At 42.3% G+C, this 21,500-nt stretch overlaps 1 protein-coding gene across 1 annotated transcript in view; it reads right to left on the bottom strand.

The window, feature by feature from the left end:
- Window positions 1-21,500, bottom strand: part of UPK1B (uroplakin 1B) — a 31,353-nt gene that overhangs the window by 5,102 nt on the left and 4,751 nt on the right. Inside the window, exons 2-7 of the mRNA XM_004036103.5 lie at window positions 13,040-13,136; window positions 11,875-12,075; window positions 9,517-9,591; window positions 8,732-8,854; window positions 5,436-5,615; window positions 689-772 (exon numbers count right to left, since the gene is read on the bottom strand). Coding sequence (XP_004036151.1) covers window positions 689-772; window positions 5,436-5,615; window positions 8,732-8,854; window positions 9,517-9,591; window positions 11,875-12,075; window positions 13,040-13,108 — 732 coding nt within the window. The 5' untranslated portion in view covers window positions 13,109-13,136. The remainder of the gene's footprint in view (window positions 1-688; window positions 773-5,435; window positions 5,616-8,731; window positions 8,855-9,516; window positions 9,592-11,874; window positions 12,076-13,039; window positions 13,137-21,500) is intronic.

Here is a 21,500-nt window from a genome sequence, read left to right as displayed (position 1 = left end):
GGGGTTCTGAAATCAAAAGTTTGTGACTGCTTCTCTAAGGCAATGGTTGTCAACCCTGACAGCAGATCATCTGGGGGAAATAAAAGTGCCTTGGCTCAACCCCCAGGTCAACTAAATCGAAGTCTCAGAGGTTGGGATCCAAGCAACTTTTTAAAAAAGTTTCCCCATGGCGTTATAATGTGTAGCCAGGGCTGAGAACCACCGCTCCAACCTCTTGCTGCATATGCGTCAGATAAAGTGGGCAGTAGGAAAGGATGAATCTGCCAGAGGCAGCTCTTTGGAAGGATCTGGGCATATTAGTGTCAGGCAGGGGCCATCTAGATAGGTGACAGTCTTTGATATGTGGATGAAATGAATTAATGAGATCTGGAGACCTGGAGGAGCAGTTCACTAAGAACTCTGGCAAGGGAAAGAGGCTCTCCAGCCCTCTAAAGGCAGCTGCCCATCAGTCAGCCGGAAGAAGGAGCTGGTTGGCAGGGCACAGCCTTTCCCTGGTAGGGGAAGTTAACTCCTTGCCTCTCAAGGGAACCCACTGTCCTTCCTCCGGTGCCAGAAGTTTCCTGACTAGCCTTCAGGCCTGAGGTTTTGTTTCTAGACTTCCTAGTGTGGTTGAGGTAACCAGTGGCACTCTCAAGGTCTCTCCCTATGATCATCCTCTCAGATAAAATATGTGCTGGGAAATACTCACAGTCCAGCAGAGAATGGCAAATCCAAACCAGGCAACCCCCCAGGCATGTCGGTTCATTGGTCCAGAAATCAGTTCATAGCAGCCCTGAAGGAGTGGGCAATTCCACATTAGTGTGAGAAGAACCAGAAAGCAGAGAAGAGATTGATGGGAAAGCAGGTTCCTATTGGAATCAATGCTACTCAAAATTCTGATTTCACATATCCAGGCTATTTCCACATCTCTGAGGACAGCCAGCTACTAATGGTGCTTTACTAAGGGAACATAAACAATACTGTTGAACAATGATTCCACAACACATTTATTTGTGTCTTTATCACTTAATCTCACTAAAAAGTACTGCTATTTTAGCATAACCCTCTTTCTATACTGAATATGTGGACAATAAATTCAAAAATCTTAATTCAATTAGAATTTTTCCCTCCCCAAAGGCTTTGTTGGTGATTTATTTGGAGGCAGTTACTTTTTGATTTGTTTGTTTTTGAATAAAAATACTTCTGTCCATGAAAACCAGAGGTCCCCTGTTGCCATTTTTAATAATCATTAAAGGAACCCCTGCATTATGCTCTCTGAATTCTCATTTGATGTTATATTTCAACATATCTTTACTGGATTCTAGTGAGACCTTGAAGGGTCACAGTGAGCATGCAAAGGAATAATTTTTTTATTCACCGAACCATCCATTCATGCATGCCACAATCCAGTAAGTATTTATACTTGGCGCACTCTATCCTAGTCACTGTGCAAAGTTCTGGAGTGATACACACATGTAAGGCTAGAGCTGCCATCTGAGCAGTCTCTACCAAAGCTCTGGGAACCAAAGGGAATGCCTAGGAAATGCAATAACCAGGGCTGGTTCCATGGACCATGCGGCCCTGCCTCTCACCCCATCTTCCACTACCAGAGGAGGTTTCTCTATAAAGCGAATGAGCTTAAGCTTCAGGGCCCCTTACTTGCAAGACCTTTTCAAGGCCCTGTGCCTAATTTTGTATGCATATTTTTATTGTTTTTCCTAAGAAGGATCCTTCCCTATAATTTGTGTGTGACGGTGGGGGTGGGGGACTCCAGCCACAGAAAATCTAGCTCCATCCTTGGCCTCTACTCATCCTTCACTCATTCTGGCTTTGTCATACTGATCTCCTTTATGCTCCTTCAAAAAGCTGGGCCTGCTCCCACTTAAGGGCCTTTGCACTCACAGCTCCTTTCATGTAGAACTTTCCTCCCCAATCTTCCAGTGTCTCATTTTCTCACTTAATTCAGACCTCTGCAAATATCATCTCAACAAAGCCTTTCCTGACAGTGACAGAGAAAAAGACCCTTTCTCCATCCTACTCTATATACTCACCCTGCCTTATTTCTGCTCATGGCCTTTTTTGGGCCTGGAATTTTATCATGTATCTGTTTGGTAACATGTTTATTTTCTGTCTCCCTTGCTAGAATGCAAGCTCCATGAAGGCAGGGATTTTATGTTGTTCATTGTTGAATTTCTAGAACCTAGAACAAGTGCTTGGCACATAGTAGACACCTAATAAACATTTACAGAATGAATGGAACATTAATGTTTACAATAGTATAATTTGCAGCACACTTGATGGTTCACAAAACACTCCCATATCTGCTACTCCTTGGTCCTCCCAACAATCCTGGGAGGTGGTCATTCATCTAATAATATATATGTAAGAGCCCACTTATGCCAGGTGCCAAGTACTGGCTGGGCATTTAGCTGTGGCAAACAGAAATGGGCCTTGCCTTCATGAAGCTCACAGACAGAAGCCCCATTTTTTTCACCATCATTTAGTGCCTTTTCGTGATGCTAGTCAATTTAGTGGTACTTTACTTGATATTCCTTCATTTTATTATAACATTTTTGAGGTATAGTGATCACAATTTGCACATAGCATTTCTGAGTCACATAAACCATAACATAGAATATATATATATTTGCATCTGACATGCTGTGTGAAATTCTAGTTAATTTCTACTATTAACAAGCTTACAGTGACTTCCCTAATTTTGTTAGTCTTCACAGCTATAGCAGCACATTTGTGCATTGTAGATCCTGAAAATCTACAATATGGTTGTCAAAAAGTGAAGCCTGGGCAACACAGTGAGACCTCATCTCTACAAAAAATAAAATTAGCCAGGCCTGGTGGTACATGCCTGTAGTTAGTTGGGAGGCTGAGGTGGAAAGGAGGATCACTCGAGCCCAGGAGTTTGAGGTTGCAATAAGCTGTGATTGCAGCATGGCACTCCAGCTTGGGTGACAGAGTGAGACCCTGTCTCTCAAACAAAACAAAACAAAAACCAGGCTGGGCACGGTGGCTCACTCCTTTAATCCCAGCACTTTAGGAGGCTAAGGTGGGCGGATCACAAGGTCAAGAGATCGAGACCATCCTGGCCAACATGGTGAAACCCCATCTCTACTAAAAATACAAAAATTAGCTGGGTGTGGTTGCATGCACCTGTAGTCCCAGCTACTTGGGAGGCTGAGGCAGGAGAATCACTTGAACCTGGGAGGTGGAGGTTGCAGTGAGCCGAGATAGCGCCACTGCACTCCAGCCTGGCGACAGAGTGAGACAGACTCCATCTCAAAAAAAAAAAAAAAAAAAAAAAAGAAAAACCATTCACTATTCACTTCTTTATTCACCCATCTATCAAACGTCGGTGATTGCTTTGTGCCAGGCATTATGCTAAGTACTAAAAATATCAAATCTGTAGAATCAAATAATACATAGTCCTCAAGGAGACTCAGAAAAAATAGACTTGGGAACAAATATAGTTCCAGGTAGTGAATGCAATAATAGAAATAAAGTATACCAGGTCTTGGGGTAGCACCTTTTGCTTGGTGGAAAAGGATGGCAAGAGGGGACTTAGCAAGACCTATGAGTCAGGGAGAATGGTGGTGTGTGGGAATCTGGGAGGCTGGGCTAGGGAGAATCAGGAAGGACTAATAGATAAGAGATTATGTCAAAGGAGCAGAATGAGTGAGGTTGAGAAACAAGGAGCACAGGAAGTCAGGAACAGAGAGAGGAATTTCAGAATTCAGGAATTTGGTGGAGGAGTAGGGCTGAGTGATGATGAATTTGTAGTTGGTAGATAGTGGAGGTGGAGTTGTTAGAACAGATAAAGCCAGGGAACTGTAGGGTAGTGGAGGTGGAATTGTTAGAACAGATGAGGCCAGGGAACTGTAAGGGTACGTGTTAGAAGCATTGTCAAAATGGGTGTGGAGGTCCCAAGGTAGAGGAAAATAGTTCATTTGTATCTTTTCCTCAATTTCTCATCTATCTAAACTTGAGAAAAGCTTCAGGTTTGTCCTCATAACTAAAATATTATATGTGCTAGGAAAAAAGGTATAACTATGAAATAAACTGGTTATCTGAAGACAAATGTCCTATTTTTATCCCTTTCAAAGAGGTAATACAGTTTGTACACAATTACAATCCAATCAAGATTTGTTTGCATGAGCAGTTCCAGTGTTGAAATATCAAAAGCCTTTTATAGTCCTGAGAATAATTATATTGCACACCTTGATTATAAGCAGCAAATTTAATTTTTAATAACAGTCTGAATATAATTGATTAAAACAATGCCAGACAATGTTGCAGTAAAGCTCAATGAGGGTTGCTTTGGACACTGCTGCAAAATAATCTAGAACACTCCCATGCCCTTTTCTGGAATAATGAATCCAGTTCTAGTCCAGGCACCCTGTCAGCAACAGTGCCATGTCCCTCAATCTGAACATGCAGTTTGTACTGCTCCCAAACAAAACAGCCTGACATTTCTCAATTATGTAATGAGCTGGTACACAACTAGCTTTCCTTAAAGAGGTAACTCCCTAAGCAGAGCACAGCGTAGCATTTCAGTGTACAGGGTCAGCAGATGCTGACTACAAGTACCTGGAGGTTCTCATCAGGGCTTTTGGGGAATATTAACAAGTCTTCACTGGCTTAGAGTCTGTGCTTGAAGCCAGAAAACTCATGTTTCAAAAGCCAGAGAGTTTTTTGAAAAGACGGACATTTACTAGTTGTGTGACCTCAGCAAGGTATTTATTAGTATCTCTATGTCTAAGTTCTTCGTTTGTAAAACAGGGATCCTACTGGCACCTACTACTGAGCATTAAAGGAGATAGTGTATGTGTGGCACTTGAAACAGTGTTTGGCATTTAGTAAGTACACAATAAATGTTAGTTTTCATGATCGTAATCACATTATCCTCATCAGCCTGGAAACTTTTTCAAAAACTGTCTGTATGTAAACTACCTTCCATCCAAATCACCAACCTAATGTTTATTAAGACTATCCTACTTTACCATTGAATAAGGAATGTGGATGTGTAATTACTACATTTATCCTCAGCAATAGTCATTGCTTTGGAATTGGCAAAACATTCTTTTTGCACGTCATCCCTTCCAATTTACATTTTGCAAAACTAGAGCAAAACTTTGTTTAATGTAAATAGTTCTTGACATACCAATTCTATACATTGTGCAAATTGTCTTCATTTAAACAAAGTTGGATTCTGCTATTGCAATTCTCATGTTTTGTTAATTTTATTAAAATGTAAATTTGCCCCTATCAGTCCTGGTTTAGCATTTGCAGTTTATTAACAGAGAAGGAAATAGTTAACATGAGGTTTAGGGAAAAGAATGTAGAATTCCTTACTGAAAGACTATTTCCTACAGTTGACCAATATTTTTCTCATAAAGAGCAGCAGAACCTCCTGGGAAGTCTTGGGAGGAGAGAGGACTCACCTGATTGTGATAAAAACCAGGCACGCCTAGTTTACAAGCCTCCAGGTTGAGAGGTTCTTTAAGATTGTTCATAACACAGCATTGACGAGGCCACGGATAGTCAGCATCATTATTCTCAGTCCGGAAGGCAGATGTGTATTTTTGCCAGTCTGATGGACCATTTATGCCACAGCAATTGTCCTGTCAGCAGATGAGAGATACAAAATTCTCTTTCGTGGTCCCTACTAGAGCCATCAGTGTAGCAACTGAAATTTTATAGAGAAAGAAGATACGGAAAGTGTACCATATCTTACATTTACTAAGAAATCCCCAAATGACAGCTGAAGGTATTGATAACTTACAACTTACATTTTACAGTTTGTAAAAGAATTTTTACACTTACTACTTTACTAGTCATTAGAGAGCCCTGTAGCCATTGACATGTTACTTAAACTCTCTAAGCCTCAGTTTCCTTAACTGTAAAATTGGAATATAGTACCTATCTCATAGAGTTTTTTTAAGGATTAAATGAATTAATATACTTAATGTGCTCAATACAGTGCCTGGCTTATGGTAAACTCTTAATAAATGTTAATTATGATTGATACTGTACTAATATATTGATATAACAATGTGAGAGAGGAATAATTATTCTGATATAGCAGAGCAAATTGAGAATCATAAAATTAAAGATTATATCAAAGCAAATTGAGAATCATAAAATTAAAAATTTTAGTGGTGAAGTTATGAGTAATTGTTCTTGTTTTGCTTTTCTATACATTTAAACATTTTTTAGAGTAATTAGGTATTATTTTTATAATGGGAGAATATAAAGTGAAAAAAATAACCTGGTGACACAGAGCTATGTCTCCACATAGGGAAGGGAGACCAATTAATACATCCCTTACACTCTGGATAGAATTGAGAATAGAGGACAAAACACAATTCATATAGCTTTCCTTCTTTATTATCAATTCTGCTAAAATCCTTCAAAAGGGAGGAAGTTAAAACCATGGGTATCTTGGAACTTTTAGAATGAATGTATTCAAATAAACGTGATGATAAATCAATCATCTTTAAAGGATATACAATTTTGTCACTATATTATGGGAAATATCTAACCAAGAAAAATAATTATTCTGCATTCTGGGAAAAATGGTTAAGTCTAAGCCAGGCTTATTTCAAACTAGGATTTAGTGAGCACAGAGAAGATTTAAGGGTCCAAAATTGAGCTTTGTAGCACTCCAAGCTTCAGATCTGGGTAAAGAGTGACAACCCAGCAGAGGAGACTAAGCGGGAGTAGTCAGTGAGACAAATGCTGATAAGATGTCAAAGAAGATGAGGACAGAGACTTGGCCATTGGATTTGGCAGGATGGAGGTAATTGGTAATTATGGCCAGGGTTGTTTTCGTTGAGTGGCGAGGCCAGAGGCCAATTGTAGTTGGATGAAAGCAGATGAGAGGGATGAAAGTGGGGACCACAAGTTTAGGCGTGTCTTCTGAGATTTGCTGTGGAATAAAACAAAACAGTAGTAGAACAGAATAGTGGGTGAATGTTGGACAAGGGAGTCTTTTTATAAGATAGACAATTTAAGGTGTCCATGTAGGTTGTTGAAAGGGAGAAACTGATGAGGCAGATCAGAGCAGGGAAGACTGTTGGGGCAAAGGAGATGGAATGCAGAACAGAATCAAAAGAGCTGGACAAAGGACAGCCTGTGTGACATAACAAGAGAGAAGGCAAAGTGCACAGGTGTAGATCAATGTAGATTTGGTGGTAGAAAGATGAGGTGGTTCTTGTCTAATTTCTTCTATATTCTTAAAAACATACGAGGTCGGGTCATCAACTGAGAGGGAGGGTGAGAAGAGGTGTGGCAGGCATGAAGGAAGAACATGTGAAATAGTGACAAGTGAATTTTCTGGGAAAATATACTAGGAAATATTGTGTGCCCATTTGAGCTCTGTGGTCACAAGTTTAAATTGAAATGATCATGGCTGTGTGACTTTTCTCAGCAATGTTTAGCTCTTAGAGTATAAACGAAGAGTGAGCAAAAAGCTGTATTCTACTCGGTGGGCTTGGTTAGGAAAGAGTGACCAACAGAGAAGGGTAGGGAAGGACTGGCTATGGGGCTGGACCTGAATATGGGTTAGGCAAAGAGGAAAGAGAAAACATGAAAGGAGTGATAGAAAGTTAAAAAGTGGTCAATTAATTGGAGGTCCTAATGGAATAAAATTATTAGAATTTAGATATTAGAATAAATGAAAGAAATGATAGAAATTAATGGTCAGAGAATGGAATGTTCTTAGTGGCACAGTTACTGGTGATGGCATGCTGACTATGGTCATGGAAGAGGGTGGAGGTGGGGAGGAAGACAAAATCTTTGGAATGGGTAGGACAAGGAATTGTGAGACTAAATGTTGCTGAGTCATCCATGTGGCTGCTGAAGTTTCTAGGTGGGATATCAGGAGTATGACTGAAGACGTAGACAGTAAGTGAGATATTGAAATCCCTAATGAAGGCAGGAGAATGACTGAGGGTAGGGAGGCTGGTAAGTAATGGCAAGGAGGGATAAGGGGTGATGTAGATCAAGGAAGCAAATAGTATGGCAGCCAAGGGGAGCAAGAAGGACACCTAGCCAATTTCCAGGTCCTATGGTACATGGATATGGGAGGAAAATGAAGGGCAGGTAGCACTCCCAGGAGATAGCCAAATTTCCAATGAAGCAAGAAAAAGATAGTGAAGAGTTCGTAGAAGGAGTGGTGGCTATAAGGGAGTTTGCTGATGACAGACTGTAAAAAGTTGGTGGTGGGGTATGGAGTAGGAGCAGGGGCCAGTAAGAAAGCTGGGTCAGATTGGTAGTTATGTAGAGGATAACAATTTGCATACAGAGGGCAATGTGGGGGTGATGATGGATATTCTGGAAGACTTGGACTTTTGATGGCATTGGAGATAAACATGGACATAAACTATGACTGCCAGTTGGAGAAAATTGGGTGATCAAATCAAGATATAGTGCCTGGTCCTTGGCAAGACTAGCTCACAGGAGTTGTGAAGAGGTACCCAAAAGGCGAAACAGGCAGTAATTACCACTCGAGTTCACTGTGGGGTAGAGAAAATATTTTTCTTTTAATGTAAATTATACCTGAGTTCTAAGAGGGAGAGTATATGATTAACCTAAGTTTCTTGACAAAATCATTCCAACAAATGTAAGCTAATCATCATGGCTTGAAATAAAATATAGGGTCCCACTGAGTCATGTGTATGACACCCACTCCCACCAGTAAATAAAAATGGCATCTCCCCAAGACCGCAGGTCTTACCTGGAGCATGAGCCTGTCCCAGGTTTTGGTGACTCCATTGTTTTTCCACTGGTCATCATTGTTTGGAGGGCTGTTGTTTTGGTACCTCTCTAGCATCTGCTTCAGGAAGAGGTTGGGTGTGAACTATAGTAGGAAGAGGGAACACAAGAGGGAGAGATAGCACGCTAATTTTCAAGGAGGGGAAAATATTTTTCTCTGTCTTTTCCTGGGGACGCTGAACATTCTCTCCTGGAGCAAAACTATACTCAGAGGCACCAAGTACAGCTGGCTGAGGTTGGCATAAGTCCCCATGCAGAGAAGAGACTCTCATCTTAAAAGAGATCACTATGAGGCCAGGGGAACACATACTGTAGGGTGGCTTAGGCTAGGGAAACAGAGAATGAGAGAGAAAGAAAGATGTAGAATTGAGAGCAAGTCTTAGCGGAGGTAGAACAGAGATCCTACCATTGGAAGGCCCATGGCCATGGCAGAGTGGTGAAACCCACAGGGAATTACAAACTTGGGCCCTGGGAGTCAGGCCATCTGGGTTCAGAATTCTTGCTCTTTCAGTTGCCAACTATGTCACTTTAGACAAGTCATTTTACCTTTCTGTCTCATTTTTTTTCCTTTCTCAAATGACCAGAGTGATAATGCCTATTTCATAGATTTATGAGGATTAAGTAAAATGATATATGTATTATTACTATGCATATTGGATTGCCTGGGCACATAGTAAGGGGTTAATACATGTTGGTTGTTATAATAATGATAATTCATATTATTTTGCTTTTTGAGGTTGTACTCACAAAGTCTCGTTGTGTTGCTGCTGTGATACAAGATGCCACTTCAAAGGCATATACTATAAACATCAGAATGAAATACTGGAAGGGAAATAAATGAGATAAAAGAATTACATTTACCCGTCAAAGAGCGACTTGCCCAAATAATTATGTTTTTTCAGCAAATTTATCATATAATCATGTAATCATTCATGTAGTTATTCAACAAACCCTCATTGACCAGTGGCTTGGATTGGGGCTTGGTGCTAGTCAGCTCAATTCTCTCCTTTTCTCCAGAGAACAAATAGCCATTGAATACAGACCTTCCTCAGTCCAGTTTCCTGAGTTTCTATTTTAACTGGGAAAAACAAGTAAAAGAGAATGAACTGGTGTGTATGTATGCACACACACGTGAGCATTTACATGCTCATTTACATGTGTGCATTTACATGCATGTGCATGCTCAGTGAGTGGCAAGAGAGTCTTAGTGTATCACATACAATATAGGGCCTCATAGATCCCCTTTAATTTTGGAATTTTGGAGAAACTTTCTTTACAATTTGCTGAAAATTTAGAATCACAGAGTTCAGAAAAAGATGAACTGGATAATGTTGAACATCTAGGGTCCTTCCTAACAAGCATCCAGTCTCATCAGAGGAGAGGCAGCCTCCAAGTGCACAGCATTTGTGGGTGTTCTTTCACACGCACCCGCACTCAAAGTACATTGGTTCAGTTGAGTGAAATGGCATTTGCTGTGTGTGGTAGTGGTGGTGTGTGTGCGTGAGCATGGGCACATGGGTGCGTGGGCACATGGGTGCATGTGCACGTGATGCCTCCACATGACAGTGACGCTATTTCTGGCTGGAAAATATCTGAACAGCAAATGACCTCTGAATCTGGGATGGGGACTGTTTGCAAGAGTTCCAGCTTTGCCTTCCCCAGCCTTGCACACACTCTTGGGAGAAGGGGCACTGTGGTCAGTGTCAGCAGGGTAGGCAGGGAAAACTGTCCTCCTCTTTGGGTATGGGAGGCTCTCCGAGCAGGACCCTCTGTTGCCCTCACTACTCAGCCCAGAATAAAGCTCTGGCTACAGTCAACAGCAGGAGCACCTTCAGAGGCCCCAGAACATTTTTTTCCTGTATTAGCTGCTGCCTTGCTCCTTGCCAAGAGCTTTGCTGGCTCCTGGTAAAGACGCTCCAGAAAGGAGGTATGCAGTGAGTTGTTTCCTCGTTTAGCCCCTTTGCCTCCCCAGCTCAGTTCTCCTGGCTGTCAGGCATGAACATGGCTGGCCCAAAGTGAGGCTGGGATGCAAGTGAATTTGTCTTTAGGAACACCTGTGTCTCCTCTCCCTTTTTCTTGTATTCCTTTCCCCACCCACCAAAAGTGGGTACTTTTGCCCTGGAACTTACGCACACTAAGGAACCAGAGAATGTAAATGTTCTGTAATCCGCTGGAACCAGGACAATGGTTAGTTCAAAGGAAGAGTAAACTAACAAGCACCTTACATTGCTGGACTCATTCTATAAAGGGGGAACTGAGGTCCTGCAGCATTTGAATAAAAGGGTTATTTCAGGGGTGGGGGATTGGAGGCATGTTCCATAATAGTGTGAAACTGCTGCCCTAAGTATTAGGGCAGAGAGTAGGGGTCCACGTCTGAAACAGGTTTCTCAGCTCTGCTGCCTGCAAATTTGCTTTCATCTGCAAAGGCAGGGCATGGTCTTGCTGTCTGTGGTTTGGGGCAGAAGCCTCTCCTTGATGTACAGAGTTAAAGCCCCCACAGGCAGGTATGAGCTGAAGGCTCACTCTACAGTGGTGCTTATCAAGGTTTTCTGGGGTCCCTGAAAAACAGATTGGATGATAATGTGGGGAGTATAGGCTATGATACAGAATCATCAACCTTGAGCTCAAAAACCTTTGAAAGCTTATAATTTCTTTTAAAAATGTATGCATATTTTGTATTTTATATCCTAATATATTAATGCCTAATTAATATCAAAATGTTTTAAACAACTTATTGCCAAGAGAAAAAAATCTAATGAATGAATTCTCACCGTGTCTCTCCTTTGGCCTATATAGCTCCTAGCTGTACCTACTGGGTGTATGCAGACACCAGCTGTAGAGGCACAATATGGAAAATACTCATTAGGTCACCCCCAGGTGTCTCCCCTTTGGCTTCTCTGTACTGGAGCCTTCTGGGCTTGCAATAGTGGAGAGCATCTTTGCCTCCATGTGGACAATTTCACTGCAGGGAAAGTCTTCCCCTCCTCACCCCTTATCTGGTACTTCCTGCTCCCCCACTGAAAGCCAAAGCATTGCTCAGTGAAGAAGAAAGAATCCATTACAATTGGCTCAGGGAGACAACTCCAGAGAATTTTGAGGTCTTACCGCCAGAAGAATTTTCCTGCTGGACTTCATGATGCCTACAATGCCTAGAACAGACAGGCAGAAGAGGCAGATGCCCACAAATATGCCGATCCAGGCAGCCCCATAGATGTCATCATTGTCGGTGGCTTCAAGCAGTGGGTAGAGGCTGTGTTGGTCAGATACAAAGAAGATGCACTCCGCGGTCAGGGCAATGCCGCAACACTGGGGGCAAATGAAAGGTGGGCTCCATCAGGAGTGCAGCTTTGGGAAAGGGGGTGGAGGGTGGGGAAGGTAAGAGTGACTGGCTCCCTTTCCTGCACAGGCTTTATGCAACTAATCTAAACTCCCCATTGCCAGGAAATCAAACAACTACTTCCATCCTACTAACTGGTTGCATACATCCCTTCACATGTTGTTCTGTCTATTTAGTAACAGACCCACACAATTTCAGACCATCCACAATGTCCTTGGGGCATGAATAACTCAAACAATGCTTTCTGGTATGAGAATGATCTCCCCCTGCCCCCATGTCATGACCCACATTTCTGGGTTGTAATATTTGAGCTGGTCCTGGTCATATTTATCAATGACAGCTGAGAGGAACCTTGCTGCTTATCTTTGCCAACACCCACATTTTATAGATGAGGAATCTCAGCCTTGAAAGGTGATGGCCAGAGTCATATGGGGAGTCAGAGGGAGAGCTGGGCCAAGAGTTCTGGACTCCAAAACAAATGTTCTTCTATGCCACCAGACCCACACGGTGTGGCCTCTGTATTATTCTTACACCCTGGTACTGGCCTCTGTATGAGGAGAACAAGATGCAAGCATCTGTCCCAAAAAACCTTAACAGCAGAGTCCCATGGAAATCAAACCAAGGTGACATAGAAAAGAAACAGTGAAGTGTGTTCGTAGTCAGAGTGTTTAGACACTGACTATGGTTGACATGACTCCTTTTAGATACTTATATTTTAAAGTTGGGAGGAAAATATCTACTTTTTCAACCATGATCTTTTGACATACGGTTCAATTCTAGCTAGCATATTTACTAACACATTTCTTAAAATGAAGCAAAAATATAGGAAGCCAGTAATCACAGCATTATTTTCCTTTAAACTCTTACTTTTGATTCATCTAGAATTATGATTACAGGAAGAGCAGAATTTCCTGGAAAATAATCATTACTTACACCAATAATCACATTTCCAAAAATCAGCAGGCCCTGGAAGCAACGAACAGTTGAGTTGTCTTTGGCCATCTTCAGGATTTCCCACAAGCTGAAGGCACTGTTGAAAGCATTACCAAATAACTGCTACAGTTTCTGTAACATGAGTAAACCATGCCATTGCGTATTGCCTCCTTGTTCCCAAAGCATCCAAACCAAAGCCATATAATCTTTTAGCGATGAAGGACATTTGATTATTGAGCTTAGTAATCACATAACTTTTATAAAGAAGGAAAAGAATATAGCCTTCCAGAGCCTGGTCAGTGCCTTTCAGGAGTTCTTTCAGGCAAGGACTGTGCAGAATGCATCCTTCTGAGTGGTGGACTGAGCCCCGCAAGGTGGAATGCACAAGGGGTAGACCTGAGATGGTGATTGGGCAGGGCCAAACATACTGAGGGTCCCTGGCATAGCCCTCACTGCCCTTGGCCATGACAAATGGAAACCCAAAGGGTAAACTCATGGCCAGAGGTAGTGGTTGGTTCCCATGTGGACTGTAGGGTGCTTTTAAAAACTATCATTTTCTGACTCTTTTATTATCTTCAAAGAAATAGTTGGCAAATAAAAAAGTGCCCCGTTGTATATGAGGGTAAGTGAAAACGGGGACTAGAATTTACTTCCTTCTGCCAGGTGTGTGCCACTCTACCAGGTGCTTTGCATGCACGCATCTAATTCTCATAACCCAGTTAGGTAGAAAAAGAAGAAAGGCAAGGAGGCTCCATTTTGCAGATCAGGAAACTAAAGCTTAAATTTGTAAATTAAGTTCCCTGGGGTCACACAACCAGTAAGTGGCAGAGCTAGGCTAGAGACCTTGGTGTGTGTGACTCCAGAGTCCACGTGCTTCCCCACAGCCCACAGTGACTCCCAGAAACTATGTATAGACTTTGGTGCCATACACAGCTGAACATGGGTCTTTCACCTCCCTGAGGATTTTCTGGAAGGAACACAAAGGTAAGTGTGTGGGTCAATCACTCGGGCTTCTGCACGTGAAGCACCTTGAGAAAAGCCATCTACAGCTCTCAACATTTAATTAATCAATTCATGCATTCCTGCTTAAATAAAAAATGTATTAAATGGTTCAATATGCATTCTGAGGCATACAAAGATATGTAAGGGAGATTATTGTATTCTAGGATTTTTTGCGTTAGTAGGGAAACTAAGATGCATTCCCACACAATTATACTACATGTAGTGAGATGAAATATTGTGAGAGTCCTGAGGCGGGAAGACGTAAGTCTTGCAGGATGTGTATGGTTTGATATGCAGAGTAGAGGTGGATATGTGTGGGAGTGAGGTGGGGGTGGGTGACATTCCAGGTAAAGAGAAGAGCAAGGTGCCCACAAGATAGCAAACCAGTCAATTTGGCCAAAGTCCTAGTTTTGTAGGGTAGCAGTGGGAGGCAAACCTTCTATTTGTCTCAAGCCTTGCTAAATTTTAACCTCATTGTTACACTGTAAGTATTAACAACCTTCCAAGTAAGTTTAGACATCTCTAAATGTTTTCCTTTATCTGTTTACCTGGGTAGCTGTGACAAGTTCAGTTAAAATTTATGAGCATTTTTAGCTCAGAATTTGGCACACAGTGGGTACTCAATTCATGTTTGCTGGAGAAATGGAAGAATCTGGGCCATTGCATCTCTGTGTAGTTTCTGCTTAGAAATGCCATTCATTTCTTTCTGCTTAGAAATTTCATTCATTCTTTCCAGTTATTGTTGCGTGTTAGACTGCACAAACTCCCCCAAGGGGGAAACTTACTCATGTAGCTGGTTGAGTCACATTGTAAAGTTCATTACTGGTATGTACAGACATTATTCCTAACCAGTTGGGTTAGTATCTAAACTAGAGACAAAAGTAAATAGACTGTGAAAGGTAGGAGTTCAGATAACAGAAGCATAGAGAGGAAAGGGCAGAAATCAGTAGAGGCCAAATTCAGCACCGATATCAACTCGTACTGATTATGTACTGTGTGAAATAAGACAATTTCTTCTTTCAAGAAGTTTATTTTTATTATTATTATTTGAGACAGAGTCTTGCTCTGTTGCCCAGGCTGCAGTGCAGTGGCATGATCTTGGCTCACTGCAACCTCCGCCTCTCAGGTTCAAGCTATTCTCCTGCCTCAGCCTCCCTAGTAGCTGGGACTACAGGTGCCCACCGCCACACCTGGCTTTTTTTTTTTTTTTGTATTTTTAGTAGAGATGGGGTTTCACCATATTGGCCAGGCTGGTCTCGAACTCCTGACCTTGTGATCTTCCTGCCTTGGCCTCCTAAAGTGCTGGGATTACAGGCGTGAACCACTGAGCCTGGCCTCAAGGAGTTTAAAGTGCAATTACAGCGTGGGTTCAAAGGAAAAATGACTGTGCACATCAAGGGGACAAGGAGGGCTGTGGAGAAAGACAGAGGCACCGCTGAGGGGCTTTATTGGTCCAGAAAGGAACTGCAGGGGCCCCGATCAAGGGAGGCGGCCTGGGTGACCCAATTATGCCCCGTGACATACAGACTTTTCCAGAGATGACTCTGCCACACAGAGTTTAGACAAAGGGGAAAGAGCAAATGAATATTCTATGGGAGAATTGCAGGAGTCACAATTAGGGTGGAAAACGCAGATAAAAGTGGGAGAAAAGAAGGAAGGTAGAAACTTGCTCTGAGCAAAAAGAAAAGCATAAATTGAAGAAACCTAGGCAAGGACATGAGAGAAAATGCCAGGGAGGCAGCCCAGCTGTGGGTTGGTTATTGGAAGGTGGTGATATATCAGTGGGCAAGATATTCTGAATTTTCTGGCCACTAAAATGTTCTCCTTTTTCACTATGCATTCTCTTCTTCTCCCTTAGGCCTTTGGTATCAATGGCACATGATAATTTAGCTACTCCTGTCTTCCAAGATAAGGAAATAGTGATGAAAACTGCCATTTATTGGGTACTTACAATGCTCTGGGCACTATGTTAGGCATTTGATATTCATCTTCTCAACAGACCTGAGAGATGGGTATTTCAGGTCTGCATTTCCTATTGCCGCTGAAACAAATTACCAAGAACTTCGTGGCTTAAAATAACAGAAATGTATCTTACAGTTCTGGAGGGCAGAGGTCTAAAATGAGTCTCACCAGGCTAAAATCAGGGCTATGTTTCTTCTGAAGGATCTAGGGGGAGAAACTGTTGTCTTGCCATTGTTTGTATAAAGAAAAGGGGCCGGGCATGGTGGTTCACGCCTGTAATCCCAGCACTTTGGGAGGCTGAGGTGGGCAGATCACCTGAGGTGAGGAGTTCGAGACCAGCCTGGCCAACATGGCAAAACCCCGTCTCTACTAAAAATACAAAAATTAGCCGAGCATGGTGGCAGGTGCCTGTAATCCCAGCTACTTGGGAGGCTGAGTCAGGAGAATCGCTTGAACCTGGGAGGTGGAGGTTGTGGTGAGCCATGATTGGGCCACTGCACTGGGCAACAGAGCAAAACTCCATCTCCAAAAAAAAAAAAAAAAAAAAAAGGGAAGCTTGGAGAGATTAATTTGCCCAAGGCCACATTGCTAAAAAGTGCAGAAGCTGAGACTGAAACACAGGTCTGCCTGGCGCCAGATCATTCGCTAAACACTCTACAGTTTATAAAGTCTTGCTACATAGCAAATGCTTTCAGTAGAAATAGAAACACCTGGAGTGGAGAGAACAGACACGTTTCCCTGCTCAGGAGACTCTACCTTTGCAAAGGTCAGAAACACTAGGCTTTTCTTCACTTACATCTCCAGCTTCTTGTCTCTTTAGCCCCTAGACATGATGCTCATATTTGCATATTTCCCCCAAACTCAGTGCTGTACCCACATGCTTTTCCAGAAAACCTGTCTGGATGTATCAAAAATCTACAGCTCATCCACCTACCCCCAAGACCAGAATTCTTAGAAGTAAAATGTGCAATATGCAAGTCAATGAGAGGTCAGCATTTCATAGCTTCTACTTGGCCACTTGTATTTTAGACTAGGTTGGTGTCCAGAGGACCTAAAACATTTGCTGCATCCCCCAAATGGCCACAGATGTCAAGAGGGAGCCAAGTGTAGGCTTCCAGTGGCTCACAGCATAGTCTAATATCTGTAGTATAATGGTGACCACACTGGACTTGGCATCAGAATGCCAGAGTTCAAGTCCCAGCTTTGTGCTGTCATTATCATTACTGTGTAAAGTTGGACAATGTTTTCCTTAGTATCTACTTCCTCATTTATAAAATTAGTAGACAATAACCTGTTAGATGGAGTTGCTGTGATCACTAAATGAGATAAAAGATACAAAAGTAATGGGTAAGCACTAAGATTGTTTACACATATAAGAAACTATTAATTATAACCAGAGGATATTTAGGAAGGGCAGGGTATTGGGTTATGATTTTGTTTTATATATCAGTGACCCCAGGGGGATAGAAGGGAGGTTTTAACAGTGACTGGTCTCACAGCCAAGGGCTCTTAGATTGAGGAGAAGCAGCCTTCCTTCCACCTTCCCTCTGTTCACTGCACAGGGGCTGCTCTGCTCAAGGGACCGGGAGGGCTTACACAAAGGTAACCATTTGTACTTCTTTTTATTTTCCATAGATGAATTCATGAGAGAAAAGGAAAAACACTTCCTAGTTGTGCTTGGGGTGCGGCCAGAGTCAGGTACCAAGCTGCACATCCACATGGGAGGGGCCCGCCTTGCATGCCATTAGCATTCCTGAACAGTTAACACTCGCCATTGGGCCTCATCCCTCTGCCTTTGGCCAGCTCTAAGGCCTCTGCCCCACACTGCAAGGTGATACAGAGATGACCCCTGAGGTTGTCCTTGTCCTGGGGCCACTTTCTCCCTGACACAGACATTACTCAGAGAGGATTCTGCTCTGCTGCCCTTTTGCATTCTTTCCTCCCATTGCCAACCTGTAAAGGGCATCCTGCACTTTATTGCAAGAGTCTCCAAAGTAGGAGGAGGCATTTGGGACCCTGTTTTATTTGTCTTTCTAGGTCCAAAGTGGCATAGTACCTGACATATAGTAGGCGCACTCAATTGTTTTGCTAAATAAAAGGATAAAGTAAATAAATAAATGTTTATTTGAATAAATGAGTGTGCAGATTAATAATTTGCCTAGAGCTTTGTTGAAGAGCAAGTTAGAGAATATGGTGAAGTGGAACGAATGTGGGCTTTGGATAGACCTGGGTTTGAATCTTAGCTCTACCACTTACTAGTTTTGTGACCCCAAGAAGTTACTTAATCTTCTTGAGCTTTATCTTCAAATGAGTATAGTAATACTTAACTTCAAGGGTTACTATGAAAATTAAATGAGAATATATGTGAAGTTTTAATACAATATTAGTTACCCAATACTAATTTTGCTTATTTTTTCTTATAAAGGAGACAGACTAGAGCTAATAGCCCAGTGGTTGGTGAAGGTACCTAAAACCAGTGGTTTATTATTATTATTATTTTTGATACAGAGCAACATTTTCAAAGGAAATAGGGAAATATGATTTCAATAGGGAACTCTAATATATGAAATCAGATCAGAATGGTACTTCTCTGGCTGAAACGAGAGTAGGAATCCTGGGCTCACAGAGCATCTTCTCACCAGCTCTAAACCTCCTAAACACATAGCTAGCCCCAGAACGATTGGAAACTACTATTCTAGGGCTAAAGGAAAAGAAAGAAATAGGCAAATTACTGAGCTCAGAAGACAGTTACCGAAGAAGTAAGAGGACACTCAAAAGTGATGTTGAAAAACTGGTCACAACGTGTAAGCTGACCTTACCAAGTCTGTGTCAAAGACTTCCCCCTGCCCCTCATTCAATGGAAGATGTCTAGAAAAGTGCTGGAAAACTGAGACAAGTGAGTTTACTTTTATAATACATTAGCTGGATGGATCTTTAGGAAGAGCTGCTTTCCTGGCACACTTAGAGGAAAGGTGACATAATTTCTACAAAAGGAAAAGATCAGGCCTGGCTGATGTTTAGGGTTCTTTGAAGATTAATAAATGCCTGTGCATAGGGGTAGAGTAATGCGCTTTTTTTTAGGTTAAAAAAGAAAAGCTTTGACACAGTTCCACACTAATGGATATTTAAAAAAAAAAAAAGACATTATGAATCTGTTGTCCTTTCCATAGAGGATAGGCACGGAGAAAGAACAAAAGGGAAGGACAAATGGTGACTTCTCTATACACAGAATATAAACTGTGGTGTTCTCTAGGGCTTGGTAGTAGTTTTGCCTTTGTTAATAACTTCTTGAGTTTTGTCTCTGCCTGCCTGATAAAGAAGTATTGTAATGAACACCTTGCGCTGGTTAATTTTGTATGTCAACTTGGCTGGGATATGGTGTTTGGTCAGTATCAGTCTAGATATTGCTGGGATACGGTGGGATTGGCTGGGATATGGTGTTTGGTCAGATATCAGTCTAGATATTGCTGTGAAGATATTCTTTAGATGTGATTAACATTTAAATCAGTAGACTTTGAGTAAAGCAGTAAAGCAGATTACCCTCCATAACGTGGCTGGCCTCCTCCAATCAGCTGAAAACCTTAAGAGCAAAAACTGATGTTTCCTGAAGAAGCAGCATTTCTGCCCTAAGAGGACTGTAACAGAGAAACTCTAAGTTTTCAGTATGCAGATTTTAGGTTTAAGTCTGCAACATCAGGCCAAGCACGGTGGCTCACGCCTGTAATCCCAGCACTTTGGGAGGCTGAGGTGGGCAGATCACCTGAGGTTGGTAGTTCGAGACCAGCCTGACCAACACGGAGAAACCTCGTCTCTACTAAAAATACAAAATTAGCTGGGGGTGGTGGCGCGTGCCTGTAATCCCAGCTACTCAGGAGGCTGAGGCAGGAGAATCGCTTGAACTGGCGAGGCGGGGTTTGCGGTGAGCTGAGATTGCGCCATTGCACTCGTCTCAAAAAAAAAAAAAAAAAAAAAAAAAAAAAAGCCGGGCGCGGTGGCTCACGCCTGTAATCCCCGCACTCTGGGAGGCCGAGGCGGGTGGATCACGAGGTCAGGAGATGGAGACCATCCTGGCTAACACGGTGAAACCCCGACTCTACCAAAAATACAAAAAATTAGCCGGGCGTGGTGGCAGGCGCCTGTAGTCCCAGCTACTTGGGAGGCTGAGGCAGGAGAATGGCATGAACCCGGGAGGCCGAGCTTGCAGTGAGCCAAGATCACGCCACTGAACTCCAGCCTGGGCGACAGAGCGAGAGTCCGTCTCAAAAAAAAAAGAAAAGACTGCAACATAAATCTTCCCCATATTTTCAGGTTGCCCACCTGCTGTATAGATTTCGGACTTGTCAGCCCCCACGATCACATCACATAGGTTAATTCCTTAGAATTAATATATATATATCTCTCTTTCTCCCTCTCTCTCTCTCCCTCTCTCTCTCTCTCTCAACAGGGTCTTTGTGTGTCACCTAGGGAGTGCAGTGGCACAATCATATCTCACTGCAGCCTTGACTTCCTAGGCTCAAGTGATCCTCCTGCTTCAGCCTCCCAAGTAGCTAGGACCACAGGTGCATGCACAAAGTCTGGCTAAATTTTAAATTTTTTGTAGAGAAGGGGTTTCACCATGTTGCCCAGGCTGGTCTTGAACTCCTGTCCTCAAGACTTGGCCTTCCAAAGTGTGGGGATTATAGGCGTGAGCCACCATACGTTGCCTCTCTCTCTCTTTATGTATCTCCTTTTGGTTCTATCTCTGAAAGAACCTTGAGTAACACACCATCCCAATTGGGATTGATGTATATTTTTGATAGAAGCACATATGATCATTTTCTGATGTCTCCTGATACCATTTTACCAATTCCCACTGCCAGCCCCTAACTTCTGGATCAGATGAATTAAACATTTTCTGTTTCCATTCCATACAGTGCTTCCATGGTGAACTTTCTCAAGCAGAGGTTCTCAAATGATCCTCCAAAGCGCAGATGTTCCATTTACTGGGACAACATGTTTTGATGCCAATATTGAATGATTCCAGTCATTTCCTAATTTGAGGAAAAATTACTATAAAAATTTGTGATTTTAAACATTTTCCTCTTACACATTTTTCTTAAATTGTGGATGCTACTACCACCTGTCTATGCTAAAATCTAGTTTTTGGTATGAATTTAGGCCAAAATGATCTACTTACTTATTTTAAATTTAGTAGACCAAAATTTTCTGGTATTCTACACAGATAAACATGGCTTCCAAGTGCCAGCCACTTAGCCAATCTTGAGATCCACTGTCCTAAAACACAGCTCTGAATTTATATCTCCCCCCTGCTTAGAACCCTTCAAAGGTTCCCTGTAGCCTAAATTCAAAGGAGAGCCCTCGGTCATTCCCTCTGCACTTACAAGCCCAGCCACCAGCTCCTACTTACTTCCTATTGCCAGGTTCATCACTTGTCCCCCCACTCTCTGTTGCTGACCAGTTTCTTGGAATCCAGATTTGCTCCTGTTCCATTCTGAAA

This window comes from Gorilla gorilla, chromosome 2, assembly GCF_029281585.2.
Source record: "Gorilla gorilla gorilla isolate KB3781 chromosome 2, NHGRI_mGorGor1-v2.1_pri, whole genome shotgun sequence".
Classification (NCBI taxonomy): domain Eukaryota; kingdom Metazoa; phylum Chordata; class Mammalia; order Primates; family Hominidae; genus Gorilla; species Gorilla gorilla.
The sequence above is the reverse complement of the archived record's forward strand: the minus strand, read 5'-3'. Positions and strand labels throughout refer to the sequence as shown.